A 26,879-nucleotide genomic window follows, 5' to 3' on the forward strand; every position below is an offset into this window, starting at 1 on the left:
CAATAGACAAGACAGAGGGCTTCTACAACCCAACTGCTGTCCAGGGGACTTGTCTCACCCTGATCTCTGGACACACACTGAGAGAGTATTCAGCAGCAGAGGAATGGCAGGAGCTGGCACGGGTGATGATGTTTCTCAGGGCAATGCCAAGTTTGTGGTACTGAGTCACACTAGTTCAAATGAAGACCAAAGTATCACACAACGTACAGACCCAATGGCAGCAGCTACATCAATACAGTGAACATCTTTTTTCAAAAATGTAATGTGGTGACTGGTTTTGGTTTCATCCCTTGCGTATGCCAATACTGTTTCATCTACTTAGAAGGTCAAATTAGCCGTGGTTCTGGGTTGCTGTCTTGTTAGCTCCAGGTATACATAGTTTTTGGAGAAGGGAATACTTGAAGACAAAAACTTTACAGGGCTATGGGGAAAGAGCAGGGGAATGGGACTAAGTGGATAGCTCTTTCAAAGAGCCGGCACAGGCACGATGGGCTGAATGGCCTCCTCCTGTGCTGTATCTACTATGATACCTACATGAGGAGGTACTGGGCTAATTTCATCCCCAGAGGCAGACACCAACACCCAGCAGCAACCCCAGCTCCCGTCCTCCTCCCACTGAGGGATGAAACACGAAGGAGCACACAGTTAGATTCACACACCATATACAATCATTAAGGGGAAGCACATGGGCAAGACCTAATGAACTGCATCACAAACTACTGGGGTGGTTACATAGAATTATACAGCACAGGAGGAGGCCATTCGGCCCATCGTGCCAGTGCCGACTCTGTGAAAGTTCTGCCAATTAGTCCCACTCCCTGCTGCTCTTCCCCCGCAGCCCTGCACATTTTTTCTCTTCAAGTATTTATCCGATTCTCTTTTGAAAGTTATTATTGAATCTGCTTCCACCGCCCTTTCAGGCAGCGCATTCCAGATCATAATAACTCGCTGTGTAAAAAAAAAAATCTCATCTCCCCTCTGGTTCTTTTGCCAATTATCTTAAATCTGTGTCCTCTGGTTACTGACCCTCCTGCCAGTGGAAACAGTTTCTCCTTATTTACTCTATCGGAACCCCATATAATTTTGAACACCTCTATTAAATCTCCCCTTAACCCCCCCCCCCCCCATTACTGAAACTGGCAAAGCGTTGCAACAATGTTCTCCCCCACCCAAATAGCGGGATAGAGTGGCTCGGTAAAGACCGAATGAAAGGTGTGGATCAAAGTCATGGTGCTGTCAATGCCGTAGAAAGCCAGGGTCCCCGCGGTGCAGTCCAGGTGCATCCCGACTCGCTGGTACTTTGCCGGCTGCAGTTTCACTTCCCGGCTGTCGTGCCAGGCCGAGTAGCTGTTGCTGAAGAGCTGCAGGGACCAGGAGACATTGTTCCTGCCAATCAGGGAGCAGCTGTCCCGTCTGTCGATCTTTTTGTACGTGACTCCGACGTAGGCCCACTGGTCGCTGATCTGGACCTCCCAGTAGTGCCGGCCTGCGTCGAAGCCCTCACAGCACAGGACCTGCCACACCTTCTCAAACCGCTCTGGGTGCGTCGGGTATCGCTGGGTCGCTTTGTGTGAGACCCTGCGGTTGTCTTTGGACAGGGTAAGGAATCGGTGCGCGGTGTTGGGATTGAACCTCAGCTGACGGTAACCTGCAGAGACAGCCGGGCAATCGAGAGTTTATTCAACCTCAGCGAAAGTCATTTAAAACAATACAGACAACTGTACGGTGCACAATCCTGACCCTGCTGAATAAACAGTAACTCTGCACAGTTAGAGTGAGTAACCCTTACCCTGAATAAACAGTAACTCTGTACAGTTACACGGTGAGTGACCCTTACCCTGAATAAACAGTAACTCTGTACAGTTACACAGTGAGTGACCCTTACCCTGAATAAACAGTAACTCTGTACAGTTACACAGTGAGTGACCCTTACCCTGAATAAACAGTAACTCTGTACAGTTACACAGTGAGTGACCCGTACCCTGAATAAACAGTAACTCTGTACAGTTACACAGTGAGTGACCCGTACCCTGAATAAACAGTAACTCTACAGTTACACAGTGAGTGATCCTTACCCTGAATAAACAGTAACTCTGTACAGTTACACAGTGAGTGACCCGTACCCTGAATAAACAGTAACTCTACAGTTACACAATGTCTGATCCTTACCCTGAATAAACAGTAACTCTGTACAGTTACACAGTGAGTGACCCTTACCCTGAATAAACAGTAACTCTGTACAGTTACACGGTGAGTGACCCTTACCCTGAATAAACAGTAACTCTGTACAGTTACACAGTGAGTGACCCGTACCCTGAATAAACAGTAACTCTACAGTTACACAGTGAGTGATCCTTACCCTGAATAAACAGTAACTCTGTATAGTTACACAGTGAGTGACCCTTACCCTGAATAAACAGTAACTCTGTACAGTTACACAGTGAGTGACCCGTACCCTGAATAAACAGTAACTCTACAGTTACACAGTGAGTGATCCTTACCCTGAATAAACAGTGACTCTGTACAGTTACACAGTGAGTGATCCTTACCCTGAATAAACAGTAACTCTGTACAGTTACACAGTGAGTAACCCTTACCCTGAATAAACAGTAACTCTGTACAGTTACACGGTGAGTAACCCTTACCCTGAATAAACAGTGACTCTGTACAGTTACACAGTGAGTGACCCTTACCCTGAATAAACAGTAACTCTGTACAGTTACACAGTGAGTGACCCGTACCCTGAATAAACAGTAACTCTGTACAGTTACACAGTGAGTGATCCTTACCCTGAATAAACAGTAACTCTGTACAGTTACACAGTGAGTAACCCTTACCCTGAATAAACAGTAACTCTGTACAGTTACACAGTGAGTAACCCTTACCCTGAATAAACAGTGACTCTGTACAGTTACACGGTGAGTGACCCTTACCCTGCTGATTAAATGAGAACTTTTTACAGATCTGTAACAGATACACTGACTGAAGCTTTACGGAGTTACGAATTTGACATTAGCTGAACACAATAATCACACAGGAATACTTAATAAGTGTGTAACAGAATAATTACACTCACTCTGTAGGAACGGACCCCTGATGTGCAAAATTGAAGGGGGTGGCCGAGGCTCTAGAGGTTTCACAGGAACACATCGGTCAGTCCCAATGGTCTCTGTACCAAACAGATTAGTTACAATGAAAAGGGTGACTTTTACAGACAGACTTACCAGCCCTGCTGTGAAAACCTGAGGATATAAAGCAGCAGTGTAAAATAAATCCAAGTATCTATCTGCCTATGTCTTGCATCCAGCATGTGTCCATCAAGAAAGCCAGTCATTTCCTGCCAGCTTCTGACCTTTAATAGGAACTTGGGATTCACCAACAGCCTCTACTCCACAGAGACGCTGCCCAAACAGTCTGCTGTATTAGGCCTTGCTGTAGTAACTGTTCCTTTAATCAGCCTGCTGTACCATCAGTTTGCTGATGTAAGCCATGCTATAAGATAGGCCTTCTGTAGTAGCCTTGTCTGCTACAGCATATGCCTGCCACGTTAGGCCTTAACATACATTAGGCCTTGTTAGATCACTCACAGGAACAGGACACTAAATGCCAACCATCACGCTGCCAATCAGCATTTTGGAAGCCTGGTTCTGTGTCAGCATTTGTAGGGACCAGACCCCTTTCCCTTCAGTCCCGTTTCTATTGTTAGTGGACAGGTTCCAGTCTGTGCATACTCCAGACGGGAATTCCAGCCTACAGTATATAGTTTCTCGAATTAATTTAGGCAGCAGCAATCAGGCAGGAGTGGTGTTGAGCAGTGAGCAGAAGGGGGAAATGAAAATGGAAATGCAAGAGAGTAGAAATCAGAGCAGTGCTTTGGGGTTAGGGGAGGAGTGGGGGAAGAGTGCGTCTATAATCAGCGAAAGCTGGGGAAGGACAGTACCTGTGTGAAAAGGTGGGGAGCTGGATAGGGTACAGGGTCCCTGTGAAAAGGGTAGAGAGTTGGATGGGGTACAGTGTGTGTGTGAAAGGGTGGGGAGTTGGATGGGGTACAGTGTGTGTGTGAAAGGGTGGAGAGTGGGATGGGGTACAGTGTGTGTGTGAGAGGGTGGGGAGTTGGATGGGGTACAGTGTGTGTGTGAAAGGGTGGGGAGTTAGATGGGGTAGTGTCTCAGTAGAAGGGTGGGGAGTTGGATGGGCTACAGTGTCCCTGTGAAAGGGTGGGGAGTTGGATGGGGTAGTGTCTCAGTAGAAGGGTGGGGAGTTGGATGGGCTACAGTGTCCCTGTGAAAGGGTGGGGAGATAAATAATCTATTAATTGAGGAGAAAAAAAATGCTTAAAATTTACCAGAATGTATCATTTTTAATGCAAAAATTCAACATTTTCCAGGGTGCATGGCCCATAAACCCACCTCAAAAGACACTGCCAATGGCAGCTGTGCCTTCAGCCGTCTAGGCCACAAGTTCTGGAATTCCCTCTCCGCCTTTCTCTCCACCTTGAAAATCCCTCTGACAACCTACCTCTTGGACCAAGCTTTCATTCACCCCTCCTAACATCTCGTTCTGTGGCTCAGTGTCCATTTTGTGTCTGATTACGCTCCTTGTGAAGCTCCTTGCGACGTTTTCCTATATTAAAGGCGCTATATAAATGAAAGTTGTTGTGATGGTTTTTTTTTTAAGTTGTTGGTCAGCTTTTGCTCGTTGTCTAGGTTGGCCTGTTGTATGGAACAGATTGAGCATGGTTTCAGCTCGGAACAGGGAACCCAGTCGTCCGTAGATATTTGCGTGGAGATCCTGGAAGCCAAATGAGTGCGTCGCAATCTGCGATCGCAACTCAATTAAATTTGTGCTTCTGAGTTTCCCACTCACCAGGCATCCAGATTGACAGGCTGGCTGCCTGTCGGAGATCACGGGGAGGGGGGGGGGGGGGGAGGGAGGGAGAGAGAATGTAGGACATGGAAGAAATCGGAGGGGTGGGGCGAGCTGGGCGCCATCGGGTGGACCGTGGAGGAGATCGGGGTGTCCACCTCGGTTGGGAAGGGATCCAGCATTTGGGTGAGGGGGGTGGGGGGGGTGGAGGATCAGCCGATACCGGGGGTCTGATCACGCCACGGTGAGCTTGTCGGGCCTGGATGAAGCACTCCTGCTCCTCTGGGCTCACAAGCAGTGCAATAAAAGCACTCGGCTCATGGATCTGGCCCTTCCCATCTGCTTTCACCCGACGTGAATCGGAAGTGATGGGAAACCTGAACAGGTAAGGTTAAATTTGTTTGACATTTCTAATGCACAAAAAATTAAGTGTCTCAACCATCACAATGAGTTACAGTGCCCCATTAAGTATCGGCCTGCTGGCTTTATGTGGGGATGGGCCTTCCGGGTTTCTGTTGTGTGCACATCCATACACGCCTGGGTTAAACCCGGAAGTGGGCATGTCGGAGCCGGGATGCGGTCCCACTCCAAAAAGCTGGTACTTTAAACTTCCACCCACCCGTCCTTAGGGGTTAAAATTACCCCCATTGCGTCACTAGAATTTTGAACACATATCAGTTTGAGCTCCAGAACCTGAGGTAAAATTCCTACTTCCATCTTTTCCAACTGACAGAGTGTATGTGAGGAGAGGATGTAATGGGGAGGAAAGGTAAAAATCCAGAGAAAAAATTTCTCTCCCACCTGGAATTCCCAGCGACCGCGGTGCTGGCCTGAAGAAGCCCTGTAGGTTCTCGGCGATGAGTATGGAAATCGTCTCCAAGGCCTTTTTTACTCCTCCCAGCTTGTTCTCTATTGCCAGGTCTGAGGCAGGCAACACAATGTCCTGGTGGCTGTTTTTCAGAGTGTAAACCTCCTGAGGAAACTGAGAGGCAGGATATCACAGATAGAGCAAAGAAAGGAAAGAACTTGCATTTCTATAGCTCCTTTCAAAACCGTAGGACGTCCCAAAGCACTTTACAGACAATGAAGTGCTTTTGAAGTGTAGTCACTGTTATAATGTAGCAGCCAATTTGCGCACAGCAAGGTCCCACAAACAGCAATGAAATAAATGAACAGATCATCTATTTTAGGTGGTGCTGGTTGAAGGATAAATATTGGCCAGAACACCGGGAGAAATTCTCCTGCTCTTCTTCGAAATGGTGCCGTGGGAGTTTTTATGTCCACCAAAGAGGGCAGATAGGGCCTCGGTTTAACAATTCATTTGAAAGACAGCACCTCCAACAGTGCAGCACTCCCTCAGCACTGCACTGAAGTATCAGCCTAGATTTTGTGCTCAATCTATGGAGTGGGACTTGAACCCACAACCTCTAACTCAGAGGCAAGAGTGCGACCACTGAGCCACGGCCAACAGGGAGCGGATGGCACATAATGAGTTACTGTAGATATCCCACCCAGGCATGGTTTAAACTAGATTATATTCATATGCTCTGAGTAAAATGAGAAACTAGGCCAGTTGGCCTGGTCTAAAATTATGGGATTTTTTTTTGTTGTGACTTCAGATTCCAAGAGCAGGACTGCAAGAAATGCTGGAATCACTCTCACTGGTACACAAAGATATTCTGTGCATCTACCCGTTCGAATAAAGTAAGAACTTGCATTGATATAGCTCCTTTTCAGATTCCCAGGATGTCCCAAAGCCCTTTACAACCAATACCTCTGACGGTCAGTCATTGTTGTTATGCTGGCAAACGCAGCAGCTGATTTGCAAACAGCAAGATCCCACAAACAGCAAATGAGATGAATGACCAGTTAGTGTGTTATTGATGCATTGGTTGATGGACAAAGGACGGCTAGAAAACCGGGGAAACGCCCTTCCTTTCCCTTCCTAATTAATGGCATGGGATCTTTAACATCCACATGAGCAGTTTGATTGAATGCTCCAGTACGGGCAGTGAATTTACCAAATGAGCCACTAGGAACGCTCCACGTTCAGCTTTAGTTTGGCATGTTAATCTCACTGACAAGAGTGTTGAATGTTTTTCAGCTGCCGAATATTCTTTCACAATCTCTTTCTGCTCTGGGGGACCATGCCCATTGCATGCTATACATTCCAATCTACACACAACAGCGTGGGTTGGCCTGTTATATGGAACTGACAATTTGGGTGTGATTTTAGCTCGGAGCTGGGAACCCAGCATGTCTGTGACCAGTGTTGACTCAATGGGTAGCATTCTTGCTCTCTGAATCATAAAGGTTGTGGGTTCAAACTCCACTCCAGAGACTTGAGCACAAATCTAGGCTGGCACTTCAGAGGGAGTGCTGCACTACTGGAGGATCCAGCTTTCAGATGAGACATTAAACTGAGGCCTCATGTGGATATAAAGAATTGTGAAATGATGCATTTTGATATGATGAGAAGAGGCAATATAAACTAAATGATACAATTCTAAAGGGGGTGCAGAAACAGAGCAGACCTGGAGGGACAAGTTGAGAAGGCTGTTAAAAAAGCATATGGGATCCTGGGCTTTATTAATAGAGGTATAGAGTACAAAAGCAAGGAAGTTTTGCTAAATCTTTATAAAACACTGGTTAGGCCTCAACTGGAGTATTGTGTTCAATTCTGGGCACCACACTTTAGGAAGGATGTCAAGGCCTTAGAGAGGGTGCAGAAGAGATTTACTAGAATGGTACCAGGGATGAGGGACTTCAGTTATGCGGAGAGACTGGAGAAGCTTTTTTTTAATTCATTCATGGGATGTGGGTGTCACTGGCAAGGCCGGCATTTATTGCCCATCCCTAATTGCCCTTGAGAAGGTGGTGGTGAGCCGCCTTCTTGAACTGCTGCAGTCCGTGTGGTGAAGGTTCTCCCACAGTGCTGTTAGGTCGGGAGTTCCAGGATTTTGACCCAACAATGATGAAGGAACGGCGATAAATTTTCAAGTCGGGATGGTGTGTGACTTGGAGGGGAACATGTAGGTGGTGTTCCCACGTGCCTGCTGCCCTTGTCCTTCTAGATGGTAGAGGTCGCGGGTTTGGGAGGTGCTGTTGAAGAAGCCTTGGCGAGTTGCTGCAGTGCATCCTGTGGATGGTACACACTGCAGCCACTGTGCGCTGGTGGTGAAGGGAGTGAATGTTTAGGGTGGTGGATGGGGTGCCAATCAAGCTGGCTGCTTTGTCCTGGATGGTGTCGAGCTTCTTGAGTGTTGTTGGAGCTGCACTCATCCAGGCAAGTGGAGAGTATTCCATCACACTCCTCACTTGTGCCTTGTAGATGGTGGAAAGGCTTTGTGGAGTCAGGGGGTGAGTCACTCGCCGCAGAATACCCAGCCTCTGACCTGCTCTTGTAGCCACAGTATTTATGTGGCAGGTCCAGTTAAGTTTCTGGTCAATGGTGACCTCCAGAATGTTGATGGTGGGGGATTCGGCAATGGTATTGCTGTTGAATGTCAAGGGGAGGTGGTTAGACTCTCTCTTGTTGGAGATGGTCATTGCCTGGCACTTGTCTGGCACAAATGTTACTTGCCACTTATGAGCCCAAGCCTAGTTATTGTCCAGGTCTTGCTGCATGTGGGCACGGACTGCTTCATTATCTGTGGAGTTGCAAATGGAACTGAACACTGTGCAATCATCAGCGAACATCGCCACCTCTGACCTTATGATGGAGGGAAGGTCATTGATGAAGCAGCTGAAGATGGTTAGGCGTAGGATACTGCCCTGAGGAACTCCTGCAGTGATATCCTGGTGCTGAGATGATTGGTCTCCAACAACCATTACCATCTTCCTTTGTGCTAGGTATGACTTCAGCCACTGGAGAGTTTTCCCCCGATTCCCACTGACTTCAATTTTACTAGGGCTCCTTGATCCCACACTTGGTCAAATGCTGCCTCGATGTCAAGGGCAGTCACTCTCACCTCACCTCTGGAATTCAGCTCTTTTGTCCATGATTGGACCAAGGCTGTAATGAGGTCTGGAGCCGAGTGGTCCTGGCAGAACCCAAACTGAGCATCGGTGAGCAGGTTATTGGTGAGTAAGTGCCGCTTGATAGCACTGTCGACAACACCTTCCATCACCTTGCTGATGATTGAGAGTAGACTGATGGGGCGGTAATTGGCCGGATTGGATTTGTCCTGCTTTTTGTGGACAGGACATACCTGGGCAATTTTCCACTTTGTCGGGTAGATGCCAGTGTTGTTGCTGTACTGGAACAGCTTGGCTAGAGGCGCAGCTAGTTCTGGAGCACAAGTCTTCAGCACTACAGCCGGGATGTTGTCGGGGCCCATAGTCTTTGCTGTATCCAGTGCACTCAGCCGTTTATTGATATCACGTGGAGTGAATCGAATTGGCTGAAGACTGGCTTCTGTGATGGTGGGGATATCGGGAGGAGGCCGAGATGGATCATCCACTCGGCACTTCTGGCTGAAGATGGTTGCAAACGCTTCAGCCTTGTCTTTTGCACTCACATGCTGGACTCTGCTATCATTGAGGATGGGGATGTTCACGGAGCCTCCTCCCCCCATTCACAACTGGATGTGACAGGACTGCAGAGCTTTGATCTGATCCGTTGGTTGTGGGATCGCTTAGCTCTGTCTATATCATGCTGCTTCCGCTGTTTAGCATGCATGTAGTCCTGTGTTGTAGCTTCACCAGGTTGGCACCTCATTTTTAGATACGCCTGGTGCTGCTCCTGGCATGCTCTTCTACACTCCTCATTGAACCAGGATTGATCCCCTGGCTTGTTGGTAATGGTAGAGTGAGGAATATGCTGGGCCATGAGGTTACAAATTGTGGTGGAATACAATTCTGCTGCGGCTGATGGCCCACAGCACCTCATGGAAGCTGGGGCTGTTCTCCGTAGAACAAAGAAGGTTAAGGGGAGATTTGATAGAGGCGTTCAAAATCATGAACGATTTTGTTAGAGTAAATAAAGAGAAACTGTTTCCAGTGGCAGATGGGTCGGTAACCAGAGGACACAGATTTAAGGTAATCAGCAAAAGAGCGAGAGGCAACATGAGGAAACATTTTTTACGCAGCGAGTTGTTATGATCTGGAATGCACTGCCTGAAAGGGTGGTGGAAGCAGATTCAATAGTAATTGTCAAAAGGGAATTAGACAAATACTTAAAGGGAAAAAATTTACAGGGCCAAGGGGAAAGAGCAAGGCAATGGGACTAATAAATGCTGAATCCAATTTCACAATCCCACGGATTTCCAAACCCAGATGCACGAGTTTTGGTAAGTGCAGATTTCAAACGTCACTGGGGATGATTCAGGCAGCCAGTTCTTGGCCTGTTGCTGCTTGCCCTGGGTGTTATAGTTTTATTAAGCCTACAATTTGCTCTAATGTTAGTGGCTGCGATTCACACAGGAAAGTCCAAAGTCTTTTCCCTTCAACTGCATCTAAGGACGACCTAGAAAAGTAGCAAAAACTGACCAACCGGTCCAGAGAACACAGGCCTAAACATAGGCCAATAGGCTAGGAATGACCCTGGGGTGTTCCACCAAATATCAGAAGGTAATACGCAATAAACAGAACACAGTCAGGCACACAGATATGCGTACCACAGATATTTGAGTAATACAGAAATATATAGTAAAACAGATTAACTGGTCATTAAAAAAGCACACGGGATCCTGGGCTTTATAAATAGAGGCACCAGAGTACAAAAGCAAGGAAGTCACGATGAACCTTTATAAAACACTGGTCCGGCCACAACTGGAATATTGTATCCAGTTCTGGGCACCGCACTTTAGGAAAGATGTGAAGGCCTTAGAAAGGGTGCAGAAGAGATTTACTAGAATGATTCCAGAGATGAAGAACTTCAGTTACGTGGATAGACTGGAGAAGCTGGGTTTGTTCTCCTTAGAGCAGAGAAGGTTGCGAAGAGATTTGATAGAGATAGTCAAAATCATGAATGGAGAAACTATTCCCATTGGCGGAAGGGGCAAGAACCAGAGGACATAGATTTAAGGTGATTGGCAAAAGAACCAAAGGCGACAGGAGGAAAAGCTTTTTTACACAGCGAGGGGTTAGGATCTGGAATGCACTGCCCGAGGGGGTGGTGGAGGCAGATTCAATCGTGGCCTTCAAAAGGGAATTGGGTAAGTATTTGAAGGGAAAAAATTTGGAGGGCTACGGGGAAAGGGCGGGGGAGTGGGACCAGCTGGATTGCTCTTGAAGAGAGCCGGCACGCACTTGATGGGCCGAATGGCCTCCTTCCGTGCTGTAACCATTCTATGATTCTATGATTTATCCAATTGCTGTTTGTGGGATCTTGCTGTGTGCAAATTGGCTGCTGTGTTTCCCACATTACAACAGTGACTACACTTCAGAGTGATTCAATGTGTGTGGGACATTTCTGAGAGATGTGATGAGGCATTATGTAAACTCAAGTCATTCTTATGATTTTAAACTGCTTAAAGTTATTCAGCTAGACAAATAAACTGAACACGATTGATGCAAATAACAAAATGATGTAAACAGCACATAATTAGTCAAATTATGGCATTGATGACTTTTAGAAATTTTTGATAGTCAGTCCAGCCAGGTGAATGACTTTAGTGATTTTTTATTGGTTGACCTATAATAATCAGATAGTGAGCTTAAAATAGTGTGCAATATCAGCAACCAGACAATTACTGCCGTCATAGAATCATAGAAAGGTTACAGCACGGAAGGAGGCCATTCAGCCCATCGAGTCCATGCCGGCTCTATGCAAGAGCAATCCAGCCAGTCCCACACCCTCTCCCTGTAGCCTTGCAATTTTTTTCTGTTCATGTACTTATCCAGTTCCCTTTTGAAGGCCATGATTGAATCTGCCTCCACCACCCCCACTGGCAGTGCATTCCAGATCCTAACCACTCGCTGTGTAAAAAAGTTTTTCCTCATGTCACCTTTGGATCTTTGGCCAAACACCTTAAATCTATGTCCTCTGGTTCTTGACCCTTCTGCCAATGGGAACAGTTTCTCTCTATCTACTCTGTCTAGACCAGTCATGATTCTGAATACCTCTCTCAAATCTCCTCGTAACCTTCTCTGTTCCAAGGAGAACAACCCCAGCTTCTCCAGTCTATCCACATAATTAAAGTCCCTCATCCCTGGAATCATTCCAGTAAATCTCTTCTGCACCCTCTCTAAGGCCTTCACATCTTTCCTAAAGTGCGGTGCCCAGAACTGGACACAATACTCAAGTTATAGCCAGGGGATCAACCCTGGTTCAATGAGGAGTGTAGAAGAGCATGCCAGGAGCAGCACCAGGCGTACCTAAAAATGAGGTGCCAACCTGGTGAAGCTACAACTCAGGAATACATGCATGCTATAGACAGAGCTAAGCGATTCCACAACCAACGGATCAGATCAAAGCTCTGCAGTCCTGCCACATCCAGTCGTGAATGGTGGTGGACAATTAAACAACTAACGGGAGGAGGAGGCTCTACAAACATCCCCATCCTCAATGATGGCAGAGTCCAGCACGAGTGCAAAAGTCAAGGCTGAAGCGTTTGCAACCATCTTCAGCCAGAAGTGCCGAGTGGATGATCCATCTCGGCCTCCTCCCAATATCCCCACCATCACAGAAGCCAGTCTTCAGCCAATTCGATTCACTCCACGTGATATCAAGAAACAGCTGAGTGCACTGGATGCAGCAAAGGCTATGGGCCCCAACAACATCCCGGCTGTAGTGCTGAAGACTTGTGCTCCAGAACTAGCTGCGCCTCTAGCCAAGCTGTTCCAGTACAGCTACAACACTGGCATCCACCCGACAATGTGGAAAATTGCCCAGGTATGTCCTGTCCACAAAAAGCAGGACAAATCCAATCCGCCAATTACCGCCCCATCAGTCTACTCTCAATCATCAGCAAAGTGATGGAAGGTGTTGTCGACTGATGGAAGGTGTCGTCCTGTCACACTCACCTGCTATGTTAAAACAAGAGGCAGAAAAACCCCATGTTAAATGTCAATAGGTTAATATCGCATACAGTTATTTCTAGGTTCTACGATTGAAATATCATCTCTCCCATTAATCAGTTTAATTCCTCTGTGCAATTTCTGAGGAGCCTCATTTCTCAATTTGTGTTAAACAATCAAATCAGGACAGAAGCACTCAGTTGGAAACACTCCCCCAACTGTACTACAACCTCTGGATCGCAATTTCTGGATTGCAATCCCTGATTTACAATCCCTGATTTACAATCCTTCAGCCTGATTAGACACACCGGGGAGTAATTTTCCAAGTACGAGCTGGGACTGGGAACGTTGCCTGCTGCTGTCACAATTCGGAAAATCGAGAGCGTGCCCCTTTATGTCAACCCCTGGATTACCAGCCAATCTCTGTCCCAGATACCGCACCCCACCCCCGACCCCTCCCTCATTTGTCTTTCTGCCCCATGCACGTACAGTGGTGCTGATTTTAATATCTGCCACAAAATGGGCGGATGGCGGGAGGGGTGCACCTGTTGCTCGCCTGTAGTCGCTGCCGTGAGGCCCGGACCTTATTTGCAAGGATCCGGTGAGCTGTGTGAGCCAAACCAAGACAATTGGATGGTTGGAGAGGGTGAGTAATCTGCTGGCTCCGCACAGGACCTAGCCTGGACAGTCCGGGCTGGACGGGGGTCGGTGGGAAGATTTAGGCGGTCCCGGGGGTGGGGGGGGAGGGGGCTGTGCACAGACTAGGAGTGGGCCGGAGTACTCGTGCTCCTACTGGCCCCACAAAAATAAAAGATGAAAATGGTTTCAGGCTTGTTTTTTGAGCAGACATCGGGTTAGGCTGCTCAACCCTGGTACAAACGTGCGGAATGTGCTCAGCACACATGCGGCCCATTTGTAACTTAAATTTGCAATCGGGGTCCCGGGTACCTCACAGGACCCGACTTTACATGTTGAAAGTGGCCTCCCATCTGAAACAGGCAGGCTCTCTGGCCACCCATCTCAAGGCCCCCACCAAGATGGCAGCAACTGCAGCACCAACAAATTCGGGGTGAGAAGTGACGCGGCGCCATTTTCAGGGCGATACCGTCCCGTTGACACCGCGCAGCCAGTTTTTTTTTTATTATTCGTTCATGGGATGTGGGCGTCGCTGGCGAGGCCGGCATTTATTGCCCGTCCCTAATTGCCCTCGAGAAGGTGGTGGTGAGCCGCCTTCTTGAACCGCTGCAGTCCGTGTGGTGAAGGTTCTCCCACAGTGCTGTTAGGAAGGGAGTTCTCAGGATTTTGACCCAGTGACGATGAAGGAACGGCGATATATTTCCAAGTCGGGATGGTGTGTGACTTGGAGGGGAACGTGCAGGTGGTGTTGTTCCCATGCGCCTGCTGCTCTTGTCCTTCTGGGTGGTAGAGGTCGCGGGTTTGGGAGGTGCTGTTGAAGAAGCCTTGGCAAGTTGCTGCAGTGCATCCTGTGGATGGCACACACTGCAGCCACAGTGCGCCGGTGGCGAAGGGAGTGAATGTTTAGGGTGGTGGATGGGGTGCCAATCAAGCGGGCTGCTTTGTCCTGTTAAAATCAGCCCCTTGTGTGAGTCAGTGCTGTGCTCTCTGTTACCCTCTCCTTCCCTCTGCATTCTTCTTTTTCACTCACCTTTCTGAGTTAACAGATTGCCAAATCATTGACAACACGCAGCCAACACGCCAATTTCCCCACATAAATCCACATGTGCCGCCTTTACTGGCACCCAGGGGAACCTCCCCTTTAAGAACAGCTTTTACACAGCAGATCCTCGCTCACTGTTGGGATGTGTTGGTTCAGCAGCACAAACACTGAACCGATGCAATGCAACTTGCCTTTTACTGATTTACTGATTTACACCACTGTCAATGATAAACCTTTCAGTGAAAGAGTTTTAAGCACAGCGTGGCTGGAATATAGAAGGGACAGTGTCTCCTAACAGCAAACTGCACCTAACTTCAACATCTTAAACTGACTGCAAGTAAATCATAATCGTATCAAGATTGGAGCATTTCAATTCAAAACTCTAGCACTCGCTAACGATGAGCATTTCAGATAGTTAAACCTCTAACAGGGAGATGGAACGAGATTAAGAGTTTTAAAGTGTGTAACGCGCACTTTTAATAATACTCCCTCCGCACCTGAATGGTCCTTCTTGGTATTAAAATGTATGGCATAAATTTGATTAACCAGCGCTACTGTCAGAGAGCTTTGTGCGATGGGAGCGCGTGTCCAGGGTCAGAGGTCAACGTGCCCATTAATTTAATGGAGGGAAATTCAGTGCGAGCAGCAAACTGACTGCGCTAACCTCCACACCCAAATTCCCGATATTAAATCCCGTCCCGTGAAGGTCTGCTCCATTGTTAAGCTGTAAGATGTCCCGTTTACACTGTCTGGCACTGCGGTTGCCCTGATTCTGGTGCTGGATGCAATGACTTTGGCCCTGTCTCCCCCTATCTATTTCTGTCTCTCTATTTCTCTCTCTCCATATCTTGCTCTTTCTATCTCTAGCTCTCTCTTTCTCATCCTCCCTGTCTCTACCTTTCTATCTCTGGCTCTCTCTATCTTTCTCTCCCGCCCTGTCTCTAAGTCTCTCCCTCCCAGTCTTTCTCTCCCTTTCTCTCTCTCCCTCCCTGGCTCTCTCTCTCTCTCTCTGTCTTGCTTTCCTTCACACCCTCCCTGTCTCTCACTTTCTATCTCTGGCTCTCTCTCTCTCTTTCTCTCCCTCCCTGTCTCTATCTCTCTCCCTCCCTGTCTTGCTCTTTCTATCTCTCTCTCTCTCTTTCTCCCTCCCTGTCTCTCACTTTCTATCTCTGGCTCTCTCTCTCTCTTTCTCTCCCTCCCTGTCTCTATCTCTCTCCCTCCCTGTCTTGCTCTTTCTATCTCTGGCTCTCTCTCTCTCTCTTTTTCCCTCCCTGTCTTGCTCTTTCAATCTCTGGCTTTCTCTTTCTCTCCCTCCCCGTCTCCCCCTTTCTATATCTGGTTCCCTCTTTCTTTCTCTCCCTCTCTGTCTCGCTCTTTCTATCTCTGTCTTTCTATCTCTGGCTCTCTCTCACTTCACCTTTCCTGTCTCTCTCCATTTGATCAATAATACTGAGCTCAGTGTTCTGGACTCCTCCTTTGTTCCTACTGGAATGCTGTGAATGGCGCTGGAAGAATTTGGTTTAAGCCCATGTCACACAGTCGAACTCGCCTCTTTCAGCTCAACAGCACCAACATCAGCAGGAGTGGGGAGATCTGGATCTCCCTGTCCAACTATGGGTACTTTCTCCTTCCTGTAGGGTGGGCTGTGTCGTACAGCAGTCTTTGTAATTTTTGTAAATGGGAAAACTGTCGCCGAGCTGTGGCACGAGTCAGAGAGGCAACTACTGCTTGTGACCTCCCCCACGCATACTGCCCGACAGTCTTGCCAGACGTGGGGCAGTTGACTTGCAGAGGCCACATACACTCCCAACACACAAGGGGCAGGGGAGATGGAGACAACCCATTGTCCCCTCCCTGAAGCACAGGCTGCAGATCAGAGTTGGAATTCCCCTTGACATTCAATGGCATCACCATAACTGAATTCCCCCACCATCAACATCCTGGTGGCTCACCATTGACTAGAAACTCAACTGGACCAGTTACATAAATGCCGTGGCTACTGAAGCAGATCAGAGGCTGAGTATTCTGTGGCGAGTGACTCACCTCCTGACTCCCCAAAGCCTCTCTGCTACCTACAAGGCACAAGTCAGGAGTGTGATGGAATACTCTCCACTTGCCTGGATGAGTGCAGCTCCAACAACACACAAGAAGCTCGACACCATCCAGGACAAAGCAGCCCGCTTGATCGGCACCCCATCCACCACCCTAAACATTCACTCCCTCCACAACCAGTGCACAGTGGCTGCAGTGTGTACCATCCACAGGATACACTGCAGCAAGTCACCAAGGCTTCTTCGACAGCACCTCCCAAACCCGTGACCCCCCCCACCACCAAGAAGGACAAGAACAGCAGGTGCATGGGAACACCATCACCTCCAAATTCCCCTCCAAGTCACACACCATCCTGATTTAGACGTATATCGTCGTTCCTTCATCGTCACTGGGTCAAAATCCTTGACCTCCCTCCCTAACAGCACTGTGGGAGCACCTTCACCACACGGACTGCAGTGGTCCAAGATCAAGGCCCACCACCGCCAAGGGTAACGAGGGATGGGCAATAAATTGCCAGCGACGCCCACATCCCAAGAAGAATTTTTTTTTTAAAGTTGCAGAGGGGTCTAGTTAAGGGGAGGGGAAATAAATTTTGCCCTGATAACAAAAGGAAAAGGGTCAGTGGCAACGCCAGCCTTGTTAAATTCAAAATGGCGCCGGCGGGCCACCCGTACCTGTAAAATCTGCACGGAGTTGTTGCTCTTCAGTGTGGTCTCCAGCTTCAGCCTGACCTCTCTCAGCTCAGCACACTTCTGTTCCAGTTTCCCCATGGCGCTGTCGACCCGCTCCAGTGCGCAGCACTCCTCGCTCGTTATGTACTTGAACACTTTGGCCTGCACCTCCTCCAGCTCCTTCGCCAGCATGACAAACTTGTTGGAGTAGTTTGTTTTCGCCCGGGAGGCGGTGTCCTGAAAACACGGCAAACAAACCTCAACAGTGGTACCGACTGGTATTTCCAACCCCTTCCCTTCATTGGTGTCTGCCGTGGCTCAGTCGTCGCACTCTCGCCTCTTGAGTCCGAAGGTTGTGGGTTCAAGTCCAGAGACTTGAGCACAACTTCTAGGCTGACACTCCAGTGCAGTACTGAGGCACTGTCGGAGGTGCCGTGTTTCAAATGAGGCGTTAAACCAAGCTCCCATCTCGGGTGGATGGAAAAGATCCCAAGGCTCTATTTCAGGGGAGAGCTCCCCCGGTGTACTGGTCAATATTTATCCCTCAATAACAACAACTAAAAAAGATTATCTGGTCATTATCACATTGCTGTTTTGTGGGATCTTGCTGTGTGCAAATTGGCTGCCACGTTTCCTACATTACAACAGTGACTGCACTTCAAAAGTCCTTCATTGGCTGTAAAGCGCTTTGGAACAAACCAAGGTCATGAAAGGCTCTATATAAATGCAAGTCTTTCTTTCATAGAATCGGGGGGGGGGCTGGGGTCTGTGCCTCCCAGACATAAGGCGGCCCCTAGGTGGTGTGCAGAATGGAAAATCAGGCTGGGAGAATCGCGAACCCGTAACAGATCCCGCTGGATCCCGACCGATTTAACCTCCTAGTAAATTGATGGAAAGGAGGATCAGGCAGGTTCTGTAATCAGCGTGCGATTGGCCCCACCCAATTTTCCTCTGAGCATTCTCCCCTCCCCCCCAAAATGGGACCTGACTATGCCATTTAAATTAGGCCCCCGCTTCTCTGGGACAGGCGGCCGGTATGCACCTGACCTCAAGCTAGTTAAGATTGGGGGGGGGGGCCCAAAAAGGAATCTAGAACACAGCACAAACCCTCCTACCATCCTAACCCTCTTGAACCATTCTCGACAGGCATGAGGGTTAAAATGCCCCCTATAAAATGGGACGGTGAGAGCAGCTGGTGCACGGTATGGGTGACTAATGTACCAAAGTGAGCAGCACATATCGAGCAGATACTATTACTTGCCCTGCTTAGAACGAGCCAGCTCACTAAAGGTGGCTGCGGCCTCCCTATTTAGCACAGTCACGGGGGTGATGCTGACCCCACAGTGATAACATTGTTTCTGCTTCCCTCTGAGATAAGCAGAGCAAACACAGGGATGCATGTCACGCCCGATTCCTGAGCAGAGCGCTTCCCCCAAGGAGAAAGAAAGCTGACAGCTGCCCAAGGTGAGTCACACGGTAATCATAGAGTAAGAATAAATTAACTTATGTTGGGGCGGTGTCTTATCAAGGCTCACCTACACCGAGTTACTTTGACAAGCAGCAACCGCTCCTGTATAGGCAGCCATCTTATGCAATGCAAGATCCCACAAACATCCACAAGATGGCTGCTCAGCTATTCCATTTTAAGTCATATTGGTTGGCCTGCTGTTTCTCAAATTGTGCCTGGGGATCTTTTACGTCCACCTGAAAGGGCAGAAGGGCCGTCGGTCCAACGTCTCATCCAAAAAGACCGCACCTCCGACAGTGCAGCACTCAGAGTGTTGGCCTGGATTAAAGCCCCGACTTTAACCTGATTGTCTGTCTGTTCCTCGCGCCCCACCCCCACGCCCCAAAACCATTGGACTCTACCATCATGCTAGAATGATGGTAGAGTCCAATTATCCCTACCATCATTTTAGCTGAGATTAGCTAACTCAGCACGGATCATGGATCGTACCCACGACCCTCCTCATCTGTACGGCTCAGCTGCTCCGAACAAACCCAATGGACCTTCAGGGGATCTCGGATTTGAACCAATACAGATGAAAGAATATGAAGTGAAAACAGAAATTACAGGAAGGCACAGCAGGTCCATCAGTAGCCAATGTCAGTCCCCTTTCGTCTTTCTAATACCTTTCCGCTACCTGACTGAGATTGTTTCTCATCCAGCACTTTATATGTGAGTGTCAGCTGTAGCTCAGGAGTAGCACTCGTGCCTCTGAGTCAAAAGTTTGTGGGTTCGAATCCCGCTCTAGAGACATAAGCATGTAATCTAGGCTGATACCTCAGTGCAACACTGAGGGAGTGCTCCACTGTTGGAGGTGTCGTCTTTTGGATGAGAGATTAAACCGAGACCCTGTCTGCCCTCTCAGGTGGACGTAAAAGATCCCATCAGAAGGAAAATGCTACGGATGCTGGAAATAAAAACAGAAAATGCTGGAAAAGCTCAGCATCTGTGGAGAAAGAAACAGAGTTAACGTTTCAGGCCGATGACCAGTTCTAACAAAGGGTCTTTGAACTGAAATGTTAACTCAGTTTCTTTCTCCATAGATGCTGCCTCACTTGCTGAGCTTTTCCAGCATTTTCTGTTTTTGTTATTTACATAAAAGAGCCCATGCCACTTTTCGAAGAAGAGCAGGGGAGTTTTCCCTAGTGTCCTGGTCACTAGTTATCCCTCAACCAATCATCACTTAAAAAGAAAATCAGATTATCTGGTCAATATCCCATTGCTGTTTGTGGGATCTTGCTGTGCGCAAATTGGTTGCCGTGTTTCCTACATTACAACAGTGACCACACTTCAAAAGCACTTCATTGGCTGTAAAGTGCTTTGGGACAGCCTGAGGTGTGAAAGGCGCTATATAAATGCAAGTTCTTTCTTTCTTACATCTCTTTCCAGCTTTTTGCAGTGTATTAAATCCATCGATCCCTGTCTGTGCCAGAGGTCGGCATTCCTGCCTTTTACCTGTTGTTCCCTCCTCCTGCCCATCATTTTGTTATAACCAGTCCCCATTCTTTTTTTTTATTCGTTCATGGGATGTGGGCGTCGCTGGCGAGGCCGGCATTTATTGCCCATCCCTAATTGCCCTTGAGAAGGTGGTGGTGAGCCGCCTTCTCGAACCGCTGCAGTCCGTGTGGTGAAGGTTCTCCCACAGTGCTAGGAAGGGCCTTCACCTTTAACGTCACTATTGTCTTTCCCCTTTTCAGACCTGCAGTGTATTTCCAGCATTTTCTGTTTCCATCAGTAAAACGATGCTTTACTCTAAGGAAAGCTTTGGAAAAATCAGAGCAATCATTACCTTAATAGATATGTTCTGCTGTTTGAGTGTGTCGATCAGCTCTTCTGTCTTCTTTACTTGTCGATCCATCTCTTCATGTTTTGCCACAAGCTCCTTCTAAAATATTTTAATGAAAAGTAGAGGTGTTAATTAACTATAGCCTTTTTTCAGTGGTTGCATTCTTACCTCCGAGTCAGGAGGTTGTGGGTTCAAAACCAGAAATTTGAGCACAAAATACAGGCTGACACTTTAGTGCAGTACTGAGGGAGAGCTACAATGTCAGAGGTGCCATCTTTCAGATGAGATGTTACACCGAGGCCCCATCTGCCCTCTCAGAGTTCTCCTGCTTTTTCATCCCTGGCCAATTTTTATCCCTCAACCAACACCTAAAACAAAATATCTGGTCATTATGTCATTGCTGTTTGTGAGACCTTGCTGTGTGCAAATTTATTTCATTATTTGTTCGTTGGATGTGGGCATCGCTGGCGAGGCCAGCATTTATTGCCCATCCCTAATTTCCCTTGAGAAGGTGGTGGTGAGCCGCCTTCTTGAACCGCTGCAGTCCGTGTGGTGACGGTTCTCCCACTGGGCTGTTAGGTAGGGAGTTCCAGGATTTTGACCCAGTAACGATGAAGGAACGACGGTATATTTCCAAGTCGGGATGGTGTGTGACTTGGAGGGGAACGTGCAGGTGGTGTTGTTCCCATGTGCCTGCCGCCCTTGTCCTTCTAGGTGGTAGAGGTCACGGGTTTGGGAGGTGCTGTTGAAGAAGCCTTGGCGAGTTGCTGCAGTGCATCCTGTGGATGGTATACACTGCAGCCACAGTGCGCCGGTGGTGAAGGGAGTGAATGTTTAGGGTGGTGGATGGGGTGCCAATCAAGCGGGCTGCTTTGTCCTGGATGGTGTCGAGCTTCTTGAGTGTTGTTGGAGCTGCACTCATCCAGGCAAGTGGAGAGTATTCCATCACACTCCTCACTTGTGCCTTGTAGATGGTGGAAAGGCTTTGGGGAGTCAGGAGGTGGGTCACTCGCCGCAGAATACCCAGCCTCTGACCTGCTCTTGTAGCCACAGTATTTATGTGGCTGGTCCAGTTAAGTTTCTGGTCAATGGTGACCCCCGGGATGTTGATGGTGGGGGATTCGGCGATGGTAATGCAGTTGAATGTCAAGGGGAGGTGGTTAGATTCTCTCTTGTTGGAGATGGTCATTGCCTGGCACTTGTCTGGCGCGAATGTTACTTGCCACTTATCAGCCCAAGCCTGGATGTTGTCCAGGTCTTGCTGCATGCAGGCACGGACTGCTTCATTATCTGAGGGATTGCAAATGGAACTGAACACTGTGCAATCATCAGCCAACATCCCCATTTCTGACCTTATGATGGAGGGAAGGTCATTGATGAAGCAGCTGAAGATGTTTGGGCCTAGGACACTGCCCTGAGGAACTCCTGCAGCAATGTCCTGGGGCTGAGATGATTGGCCTCCAACAACCACTACCATCTTCCTAGGTATGACTCCAGCCAGTGGAGAGTTTTCCCCCTGAATCCCATTGACTTCAATTTTACTAGGGCTCCTTGGTGCCACACTCGGTCAAATGCAGCCTTGATGTCAAGGGCAATCACTCTCACCTCATCTCTGGAATTCAGCTCTTTTGTCCATGTTTGGACCAAGGCTGTAATGAGGTCTGGAGCCGAGTGGTCCTGGCGGAACTCAAACTGAGCATCGGTGAGCAGGTTATTGGTGAGTAAGTGCCGCTTGATAGCACTGTCGACGACACCTTCCATCACTTTGCTGATGATTGAGAGTAGACTGAAAGGGTGGTAATTGGCCAGATTGTTTAGAGTGGTGGATGGGGTGCCAATCAAGCGGGCTGCTTTGTCCTGGATGGTGTCGAGATTCTTGAGTGTTGTTGGAGCTGCAGTCATCCAGGCAAGTGGAGAGTATTCCATCACACTCCTGACTTGTGCCTTGTAGATGGTGGAAAGGCTTTGGGGAATCAGGTGAGTCACTCGCTACAGAATACCCAGCCTCTGACCTGCTCTTGAAATTGGCAGCCGCGTTTCCCCACATTACAACAGTGACTTCAAAAGTATATCATTGGCTGTCAAGCTCTTTGGGACGTCATGAGGTCATGAAAGATGTGCTATAAATGCAAATTCCTTCTTAATTAATGTTAAAAAAAGGACTGCGTTAACTGCAAGCATCATAAACCATTGCATTGTTGGAGAGGACCCCCTACTCTTCATCATGTATGAGCTGTGGCACAAGCCAGCTTGCACTTGGACATATAGTCCTCCCTTGTGTGTACATTTGTGCATGGGTCACTATCCAAACGTTTCCTACGGCGATTTTCATATTAAAATGTCCACGGGTAGTTGTCAGATACCTGCTGCAATTCCCAGTAACTTCAGTAGGAGGCACTCGAATAGGAATCCCCAGCTTAATGTGAGATTTCAGGCTTAACACCTCCCTGTCCTACTCGGAGGCTGCTGATCCCAGGAGGGTTCTTGAGCAGAGCTCCAGACAGAGAAAGAGGGAGAGACAGAGAGAAAGATCAGGAAGACAGAGAAAGAAATTAAGGGACAGGGAGTGAGAGACTGGGGAAGAAAGAAGCATCACAGAAGACAGAGATCAATGAGAGTGAAGAAGGTTGGGGAAGAAAGGGACCGAGACGCAGAAAGATCACAGTGACAGACTGAGAAAGACATAAAGATCGGGTGAAGAGAGGGCTCACATGAGCAACGCCACAGAAGGTCCCTGGCACTCTCTAGCCCTCTGGCTCCGGCCTCTTGTGAACACCCCACTCCCCTCTCCTCTCTCTCCCTCCCTTTCCCTCACCAGCACCTTCCCCCACCCCCCCCCATCAACATTAGTGACCATGCCTTGAGCCATCTAGGCCCCATGTTTTGGAATCCCCTGCCTCTCCTCTTTCTTCTGCTAAATTAAGGCCCTTCTTAAAACACACCTCTTTGACCAAGCTTTTGGTCACCCCTCCTAATATCTCCTTCTTTTGCTCGGTGTCCATTTTTCCACCTTTGTGAACTGCCTTGAGATGTTTTACTATATTAAAGGCACTTTATTAATCCAAGTTGTTGTTGTTGAAGTTAAGTGGTGGATGGCGGGGAAGATTCCTGTAGGCCTGAAACCGCTCTTATCTCAGTGAAGCTGCTATCCCTCAGGGTCCCGTTTCCAGTTGGCATTCTCTTGCAGTGTGAAGGAGAGCTGGGCCCAGGTCTGGAGTACCCCCCAAGGCACTGGCGTCGGAGGGAAGGCCTTAAAGACATAGGCAAACTGTCACTACCATGAGGCACAGCAGCATCTGCGACCACTTCTTGCAGCCCACTGCTGCACGGCACAGGCTCAGAGGCACTACAGGTTGGCGTCATTACAAAGCAAATAAACCCACTGAAGTCTTGGAAGCCCTGTGAAAATGTCATGTTCAGGCTGACCCCCTCAAGGCATCTACTGAAGCTGTGCTAGCTGACATGGATGCAAGAGCGAATGCCAGGGGAGGGGTGAGAGTAGCTGCCCTCGACATCAAAGTAGCATTTACTGAGTTCTTCTTCTTCTTCTTTGGCAGTCCCTCAGGGTCGAGGATGACTTGCTTCCACTCGGGGAGGGTGGGTTCTGCGGTGGCTGAATAATCCTGGGCCACAGACTCTGCCAAAGGTGGGGCAGGTAGTGTTTAATAAGGCGGGTGGGTGAGACGCTCTGGATTCTGCGCGCTCTTTCTGCTGCTTACGCTTGGCCTCCACGTGCTCCACCCGGTGACGCTCGAGGTGATTGGCTCCTTCGCGGATGCTTCTTCTCCAGTTTGGGCGTTCTAGGACAAGCGATTCCCACGTGTCGGTGGGGATGTTGCAATTTTTTAGGGAGGCTTTGAGAGTGTCCTTATAGCATTTCCTCTGCCCTGCTACTGATCGCCTGCCATTTACTGAGTACGGCACCAAAGACCCCTAGCAAAACTGAGGTCAATGGGAGTCAAAGGAAAAGTCCCATAGTGGCTGGAGTTATAACAGACACATAAGAAACTGGTCGTGGTTGTTGGAGGCCAATCACCCATGCCCCAGGACATTGCGGCAGGAGCTCCTCAGGGAAGTGTCCCCGGCCTGACCAACATCAGCTGCTTCATCAATGACCTGCCTTCCATCACAAGGTCAGGATTGGGGCTTTTACGATTCTACAGCGTTCAGCTCCATTGAGAACTCCTCCGATAATGAAGCAGGCTATGCCAAATGACTGCAGGACTGGATAATATCCTGGGCTGACAAGTGCCAGGTAACATTAACGTCACAAAAGTGCCAGGCAATGGCCAATTCCAACAAAAGATCCAACCACCTCCCCATAACCTTCATCAGCACCACCATGGCATCAACATCTTGGTGGTCACCACTGGCCATATCAAAAACACAGCTGCAAGAGCAGGGCAGAGCCTTCAAAGATGGAAATTATGGGGGGAGCAATAAACATTTTTGCAACGTGATGCCATGCTTTGGTGCAGTTGCAGTCATGGCATCACAGTATTTTGTGTATTTGATCTTGAGATATGGGTGACGCTAGCAAGGCTGCATTTATTGCCCTTCCAAAACTGCCCTAAGGAGTCAACCACTGGAGTTCAATGTAGACCAGACCGAGTAGAGGGTATAAGGCTCCCATCCCAGTTGGGTTTTAACGACAATTCGGCAAGATTCGGGGTCGTTCTTTCTGGTGCCAGCCCACAAATTACTGCATCTATTGAATTCAACTTTATGGTGAGATTTAAACGGTACCAATACTACTCCATAATGGGAGCAAGCCTTTGGCTTAGTGACAGCATTCCTGCCTCTGTGTCGTAAAGTGCAAGGTTCAAATCCCACTTCAGACAGTCCCAGCGAGTGGAGACCGGAGCTCTGGCTCTGAATTTTGGGATGTCATCCAGCGGAATACTTGGTTCTGCTGGGGCTGGGTGTGGGTGTGAGTGCCCCCCTCCCCCCTTCATCGTATGGCTTGTGGGAGCCCACAAAACCCTCTTCTGCATGAGACTATCGGCTGGTATAAGGACGGTCATCGCCATGGAAGGAGCACTCATGTCGCAGCCTGTCAGGTTGAAAAGAAAGAACTTGCATTTATATAGCATCTTTCACGACCTCAAACTGAAGTAGTTTTGAAGTGTAGTCGCTGTTGTAATGTAGGGAATGTGGCAGCCAATTTGCACGCAGCAAGATCCCACAAACAGCAGTGAAATAATGACTAGATCATCTGTTTCACTGCTTTTGCTTGAGGGCTAAATATTGGCCAGGATTGTGAGAGCTCCCCTGCTCTTCTTCAAAATAGTCGCTGTGGGATCTTTAACCTCCGCCCGGGAGGACAGACAGTTTAAGGTCTCATCCGAAAGACATCAAGAGTCTCAACGCAGCACTGAAGCGCCAGCCTAGATTTTAACCTAACCCGTGGGACTTGAACTCACAATCCTCGGACTCAGAGGCAAGGGTGCCAACCACAACAAGGGACGCCGCTCGAAGCCGGCCCGGCAGGTCGGGCAGTCGAAGGCTCCCGTCAAGTAGTGGCTGGCACCCTTGCCTCTGAGTCCGAGGATTGTGAGTTCAAGTCCCACGGGTTAGGTTAAAATCTAGGCTGGCACTGCTCGTCCTCCCACTACTTGACACTAATCTCCAAGGGAAGAGTGCGAAGATGCACCAAGCCCCCTGTGAGAGGGGAAGCACACAGAAAGTGACCTCTCGCTGGAGCCTCTCTTCCTCCACGGTGACCAGGTCGTGCCCCTTGTGTCCCTTGGTAGCGCAGACGGAGCAGATGCACAGGCCGTCCTTCCTGCAGTACAGGTCGAGCGGCTTGCGGTGAGCCGGGCAGCCCGACTCCTCGCCCTCCAGCGGCGGGGGCTCGGGCCCTCTCAGTCTCATCATCTTCACCATGTCGTCCAGCACCAGGTTCTTGCAGAGGGGCTCGGGACGCCGCTCGAAGCCGGCCCGGCAGGTCGGGCAGTCGAAGGCTCCCGACGGGCTCTGGCTGTCGAAGTGGTCCCGCAGGCACCGCAGGCAGAAGTTGTGGCCGCAGGGGGTGGTGACCGGGTCGGTGAAGCAGTCCAGGCAGATGGCGCAGCTCAGCTTGTCCTCCAGGTCCTGGCGCTGCAGACCGGCCATGGTCCCTGCGACCAGCTCCCGGGCCAGTGAAACCGAAAGCAAAGCCCAGACTTCCTGCAACCAACACACTGCACGCTCCCTCTCTCTCACTGCTGGGGTTGCAGTCATTCCTGCCTCGGTGTAGATTTGCTTCGGTGGAACATTTTAATCTTGCTATGTATTTTTTTTTTGTTGCAGTATGTGATTACACCAGGACTGGTGAGGGGAGAGGGTTCCTCTGCAGAGTGCAGCCAGAGCCAAGAC

General features: G+C 48.9%; 1 protein-coding gene across 1 annotated transcript; it reads right to left on the reverse strand.

The window, feature by feature from the left end:
* Positions 1–1,121: 1,121 nt before the first annotated feature.
* Positions 1,122–26,879, reverse strand: LOC137341266 (E3 ubiquitin-protein ligase TRIM65-like). Its single transcript, XM_068004370.1, has 6 exons — positions 26,214–26,879; positions 20,526–20,621; positions 17,233–17,466; positions 5,668–5,848; positions 3,077–3,169; positions 1,122–1,648 (listed from the first exon to the last, which is right to left on the reverse strand). The coding sequence occupies exons 1-6, from the start codon at positions 26,742–26,744 to the stop codon at positions 1,128–1,130; spliced, it is 1,656 nt and encodes a 551-aa protein (XP_067860471.1). The 5' UTR covers positions 26,745–26,879; the 3' UTR covers positions 1,122–1,127.

Source organism: Heptranchias perlo, chromosome 23, assembly GCF_035084215.1.
Source record: "Heptranchias perlo isolate sHepPer1 chromosome 23, sHepPer1.hap1, whole genome shotgun sequence".
Taxonomy (NCBI): Eukaryota; Metazoa; Chordata; class Chondrichthyes; order Hexanchiformes; family Hexanchidae; genus Heptranchias; species Heptranchias perlo.